This window comes from Cherax quadricarinatus, chromosome 65 (genome assembly GCF_038502225.1).
Source record: "Cherax quadricarinatus isolate ZL_2023a chromosome 65, ASM3850222v1, whole genome shotgun sequence".
NCBI classification, from domain to species: domain Eukaryota; kingdom Metazoa; phylum Arthropoda; class Malacostraca; order Decapoda; family Parastacidae; genus Cherax; species Cherax quadricarinatus.
This window is the reverse complement of record NC_091356.1, coordinates 18,889,421-18,895,420: the sequence shown is the minus strand read 5'-3', so window position 1 is coordinate 18,895,420 and position 6,000 is coordinate 18,889,421. Positions and strand designations below refer to the sequence as shown.

General features: G+C 40.5%; 1 protein-coding gene across 1 annotated transcript in view; it reads right to left on the bottom strand.

Moving 5' to 3' along the window:
* Nucleotides 1-2,772: 2,772 nt before the first annotated feature.
* LOC128700571 (putative neural-cadherin 2) overlaps nucleotides 2,773-6,000 on the bottom strand; it is a 271,817-nt gene continuing 268,589 nt past the window's right edge. The window contains exons 25-27 of the mRNA XM_070098997.1: nucleotides 4,364-4,570; nucleotides 3,605-3,847; nucleotides 2,773-3,394 (exon numbers count right to left, since the gene is read on the bottom strand). Of these exons, the coding sequence (XP_069955098.1) occupies nucleotides 3,321-3,394; nucleotides 3,605-3,847; nucleotides 4,364-4,570 (524 nt within the window). The 3' untranslated portion in view covers nucleotides 2,773-3,320. The remainder of the gene's footprint in view (nucleotides 3,395-3,604; nucleotides 3,848-4,363; nucleotides 4,571-6,000) is intronic.

Here is a 6,000-nt window from a genome sequence, read left to right as displayed (position 1 = left end):
TGCCAAAACAAAAGCATTCACATTGCTAAACTCACAAATTATAATGTTGTCACTTAGCCTTAATACCATAATCTGTAAGGATTTAATGTTAAGAATTAATCTAAGTCTGCCCGAAATGCCTAGCCAGGCTAGGTGTCCTAGTGGCCCCCTCTGTAATTAGTATTTTATAACATGTAAAGCACAAAATACCCAAAACCTGTAAACCCAACATTGTAACCCCTATAGAGAATAAACTTGAATGAATAAACCTGAATAAGGGTTCGTCCAGTAGTCAGAATCTTCTAAGCAACATTTCTCCTGTATATACTACCGTTTCCCGGGAGGAGGTGGAGGAATGCAATTTTTTATAGTGATGGTCAAGTCTCATTACGAGAATCAGATTTACATGTGACTGTTAAAACATTCAGAGACACCGGGGTTCACTGTTCTTTGTTGAGGGATACAATATTTCCCACCAGATGATACTGGAAGCTAAATGTCATGCAGAAGCATTTGATGAAGCAGTAATTTCTGTCCCACGACGTATTTTAAAGGTCATCCTAGGGTTATTTAAGGGTTATTCTAGGTTCTCTACACATATGCTGCTATGTATGATAATCTATGTAACTCTATTTATGTATACCTGAATAAACTTACTTACCGATTAGATGCTTTACATCTAATCGGTAACAATCTCCTCCCTTTCAATCTGTCTTAACTTAGTAGTGGGCATCGAAATCTTTGCCCCTGAACTAGTTCCTGTCATGTACGAAATATGGGCAATGTCCAAGGGGGAAATCTGGTGAGAGTGCTAACCTTACCTTGGGATATTCAGACGATGGGTTAGACAACTTAGTTTGGGACAGCAGCCGGTCAAGCCTTTCTGTTCCTGGGTGGAAGAAATACTTTCGTGCACAACTCACATGTTATTATCAGAAATCCCATGTTATTATAACGAGATTATTCACAATCTTTTACTTTACAGTTTGGTGCTCTGATATGGGAGATGGCACAACTCTTCAGGCATCTACGGGAGTTCTCCATCAGGAAGCCTACTTCTCCGCTAAACTTAAAGTCTCACTAGAAGACCTACTCATCAAGAACTGGGAGAAGGTCTGGCGTGAGAGAACACTTCTGTGGGGACAAAACCCCTGATAACAAATCACTACTATAATTTAGCGACAATGATACCTGAAGACGTTTGCCTGATGGCCGATGCAAATGATACTATCAGCATAGGAGCTGTTCACACCTGGACCATAGACAGGTTAGGGCCTCTAGAGCTGAACTATCCAGTGAAGGAAACTATGACTCTTCAGGAGATACTAGCAGCAGTTTCATCTCTTGAACGCTGACAGCAGTGGTGGCTAGAGAACGTGTCAAAGGGATCATGAACAGTGACCAAGTATGACTGGCAAACAGGCCCTTTTCCCCAGAGGGGGAAAAAACTAGTGTTTTCCTTATAAACGAAGCTAAAAGATGGTAACAAGTGGAAAAGGAGGGGTGGAGGGAGTTGAGAGAGGAAAGTCACACTCAGCCATGTCCCTCGTCACAAAGGCGGCTTCTTGAAGTGTGGCTCTGTTGTCACACCTCCAACTCAAAGGTTAAATAGTTTTAAGCCGTATTGAACTAGAACGTTGTCTAAGATTGCAGCATGAATAGTTAAGTTAGACTAGGACTACAGATGCAAGTAACATATGTACAGAACTTTTATTTCTGTTCGTCAGTTTAGGTGCCATTATGCAGAAGAATGGCAGGCACCAGCAAGTCAAACAGTCTTCGAGGGTCAACCGCGTATAATCACATGGGAATAAAGGCAGGCGATAATTACGGCGATAATTTTAGAACCCTAAGTTCTATACTAATATTATTGTGTAGATCAGTAGCTCGGTTAATCAAGTGAAGTTAGAAATCTCTAAGGAGGCACTGAAACAAAGAATTTCTTCTTTGGGCTCGCACATCTCTCCAGGTATGCCAGTAAAGATACTTAAAGTGTCAGGACTTGCCCAGTTCCATAATACATATATATTTTTTACTAGCTTGCGTCGTGAAGCTAACAGTGGGCTGGAGTGCCCTACATACCACAACCAGAGACTTCGACCAGTCCAGTACTAGTAAGTACAGCACTTTCGTCAAAGATGTGTCCACTGTTAAACTAGGTACGGGATATATGGCATTTAGAATGAATTTTGACTAACATGGTGATTAACTAATTAGTGTGTCAGTTCAAGAACTTTTTATTGCCATGGTCTTAAAGTATCTTATCTTTAAACACGCTTTATCTTCCCTAGAGAACTTTTACTATTTTGTGGAGGACTGCCAGTTGGGAAGGTGTTAGAGAGGAAAGACTGTACCATTTGTTATCTTTATTTATGCTATGTTGGCACGTTACTCATCTGATGGAATTACTTAAAACCTGTAGCCTGTTGCTGGTGTGAGTGAAGGGGCCCCCGACTCTCAGTGGAGAGTATCTACCATTTGTAAATAACAACCAGAGTGAAGGAGTGAGCTCCAACCTAACTTTCCTTGTAACTAGAATTCGCCTTGGAGGTCAGTCCCTCACTTGCTTTCAGTTAAATTAACACATACTAGAGTTCTGTCCTCTGTATAAGATGCAGCCAGTGAGAGTATTCTTCTTGCTTTATTGATTGTTAAATTGTCCACTTTATGCTATAATACCTGCCTAAATCTCACTTACTGTAAATAACAGTGGTGGTGAGAATATATGGCAACTAAAAAACAAATCTTCAGTGGGATCTTTTGTCCTTAACATACCTCTATCACCTTATTGTTTCCTTGCTGGTATTCTGGCCATGTACAACACCTTATACAACTGTACCTTTTTTCATAATACTTGAAACAGTTATTAAATATTTCTTCAATAACCATTACAAGTATTATGAACACAATACCTGTGTTCATAATACCTGCAAAGGCTATTGAGGAAACGTTACACTTTGCATATGTGGACCTTTCAGAGTCTGCATGTGTTGAGGTGAAGGTGTTAGTTTAATAAATACATATCTCAAGATAAACATGTTTTTATTCCAGGTAAAATATTAACGTTAAATAAGAAATGAGTTATCTAACAAATATTTCCTTTAGTATTTAATCTGTAGGTATTTGATAAAAAATCAGAACAGATTATGTTTTATGCTCAAGGCACAAGGCGGGTCTTCTGTCGCAGCCGTGACAACACATTCATTACTTGTACGTATTTTCTCGCTTACTGATGGTGGAGGCGGATCTGAGTAAATAGAAGGAGTATCTAAACTGCCTCCAGACTCAGTGAGCTTTGTTTTGGTGTGTGATGGTGGTGATCGAGCGAGGCTAGGCGAGTGTCAGGACTCCAGCATGTGAGCCACCTCCCGGAATCCATCCAAAAACTTGCCACTGCCGCTGCAACTCTCCAGACCTGCGTCACAAGCCAACAGAGCAGTAAAACCATTTGTTATATTGCAACATTCACAAGGACTACTTTGAAATAGATTATCACTTAATCTATATGTGTGCACCATCTCATATATAAAAGTATATTAGTGTAATTATTTAAAGCAGACAAATATTTGTATGACTTGGTTACAGGACATTAATGCTCTCACCAGGTTCCTGAGTCTGGACTTACACGAGGACAGTGATCCAGGGGAAGAGCCTTCACCTTCGTAAGCATAGTTTCTGAGATCATCGCTGGCACTTGGCATCGTAGTTCCTCCTCCTCGACTTGATCCATTCTTGCTCCTCTCTAGTGTCTCTTTTCCCTTATCTCCTAGCAGGGACAGTCCCGCCACTGGTGTGGAGGTGATAGTGCGCTTCTGGTCTTCCATACTGCTGGTAACAGACGAGGCGTCTACTTGAAGAACATCCACGTCTGGCGACCAAGGGAATACACTACTTAAGACTGACATGATATGGAAGTTGTTAGGTAAATGGACACAGATGCAACTAATGTGGCATTTTATTGTGACAACGGTTCACTCTCCAGGAGCTTTGTCAAGCCGTTACCAGATAACGGCTTGACAAAGCTCCTGGGGAGCGAAACGTTGCCACAATAAAATGTAACAGTAGTTGTATCTGTGTCCATTTACCTAACATTTTGAAGGTAATTCTGCCATTATTACTTATAAGAAAGTTCTTTTGAATCATATCTCTGGAAAAATTGCTGGAAGAAATCACAAACAAACATATTGAAAAGGAAATCATGAAATAATACTTGGAAAAGAATTAGAGAGAAAAAGAACACGAGAGACGTTGAAAACTAATAAATTATAGATTACAAAGACGGATTGCCTTTCAGTGTAGTGTCATTTTTTTCCCTTGGATTCTGTCCCATGCATTGTTTCGGTTTTTTAATCAACTCATTTTCTCAAAGATTCTATCATCTTACCAGCAATGTTTGGGTTCCTGGTGGTCCAGGCCGGCTGGCCGTTGGCTCTGGGAGGTTTGACAAGCTGCAGTTGCAGGAGGTTTGGTGTGTGTGTGCAAGGGGAGGAGGAGTCCTCTTTCCTGACGGAGTCCTTCACACTCGCTCCAACACCTCGACGCACTACAGATCTCTTATGATGCTGGTGCAGCAGGAAGCCGCACAGCAACACTGCAAGTGAACAAACTTCCACTCGTAGTAGATAAACGGTTCGGAAGAACCGACAAGTTGATAAATTAGGCACATGTGCAACACTTGGGTATCTTTAGTGAGGAAATATTTCGCCACACAGTAGCTTCATCAGTCCAACACAAAGAAGAATGGTAAAGATCAAAATGAGTTTGAGGTAATCAGTCCCTCAGACTGTAGTCGATGTAATCAGTCTATCAGTTTTGATAAGATTGGTGGACTGATTACATCGACTCCAGGCTGACGGAGTGATAATCTTCACCAGTCTTCTTCGTATTGGACTGATGAAGTCACTGTGTTGCGTGTCTGTGTTGTTAACACGAAGTGCTGGAGTACTAGCATGTTGGGTATTAAAGTTGGTATTCGCGGGAAGATATGTTGACATTGCTGATAGTCATGGTAGTAATGCTGATAGTCATGGTAGTAATGTTGATAGTCATGGTAGTAATGCTGATAGTCAGGGTAGTAATGTTGATAGTCATGGTAGTAATGCTGATAGTCATGGTAGTAATGCTGATAGTCAGGGTAGTAATGTTGATAGTCATGGTAGTAATGCTGATAGTCATGGTAGTAATGCTGATAGTCATGGTAGTAATGCTGATAGTCATGGTAGTAATGCTGATAGTCAGGGTAGTAATGTTGATAGTCATGGTAGTAATGCTGATAGTCATGGTAGTAACGCTGATAGTCGTGGTAGTAATGCTGATAGTCATGGTAGTAATGCTGATAGTCATGGTAGTAATGCTGATAGTCATGGTAGTAATGCTGATAGTCATGGTAGTAATGCTGATAGTCATGGTAGTAATGCTGATAGTCATTATAGTAATGTTGATAGTCATGGTAGTAATGCTGATAGTCATGGTAGTTATGCTGATAGTCATGGTAGTAATGCTGATAGTCATGGTAGTAACGTTGTTAGTCATGGTGGTAATGCTGATAGTCATGGTAGTAATGCTGATAGTCATGGTGGTAATGCTGATAGTCATGGTAGTAATGCTGATAGTCATGGTAGTAATGCTGATAGTCATGGTGGTAATGCTGATAGTCATGGTAGTTATGCTGATAGTCATGGTAGTAATGCTGATAGTCATGGTAGTAATGCTGATAGTCATGGTGGTAATGCTGATAGTCATGGTAGTAATGTTGATAGTCATGGTAGTAATGCTGATAGTCATGGTAGTAATGCTGATAGTCATGGTAGTAATGCTGATAGTCATGGTAGTAATGCTGACAGTCATGGTAGTAATGCTGATAGTCATGGTAGTAATGCTGACAGTCATGGTAGTAATGCTGATAGTCATGGTAGTAATGCTGATAGTCATGGTAGTAATGCTGATAGTCATGGTAGTAATGTTGATAGTCATGGTAGTAATGCTGATAGTCATGGTGGTAATGTTGATAGTCATGGTAGT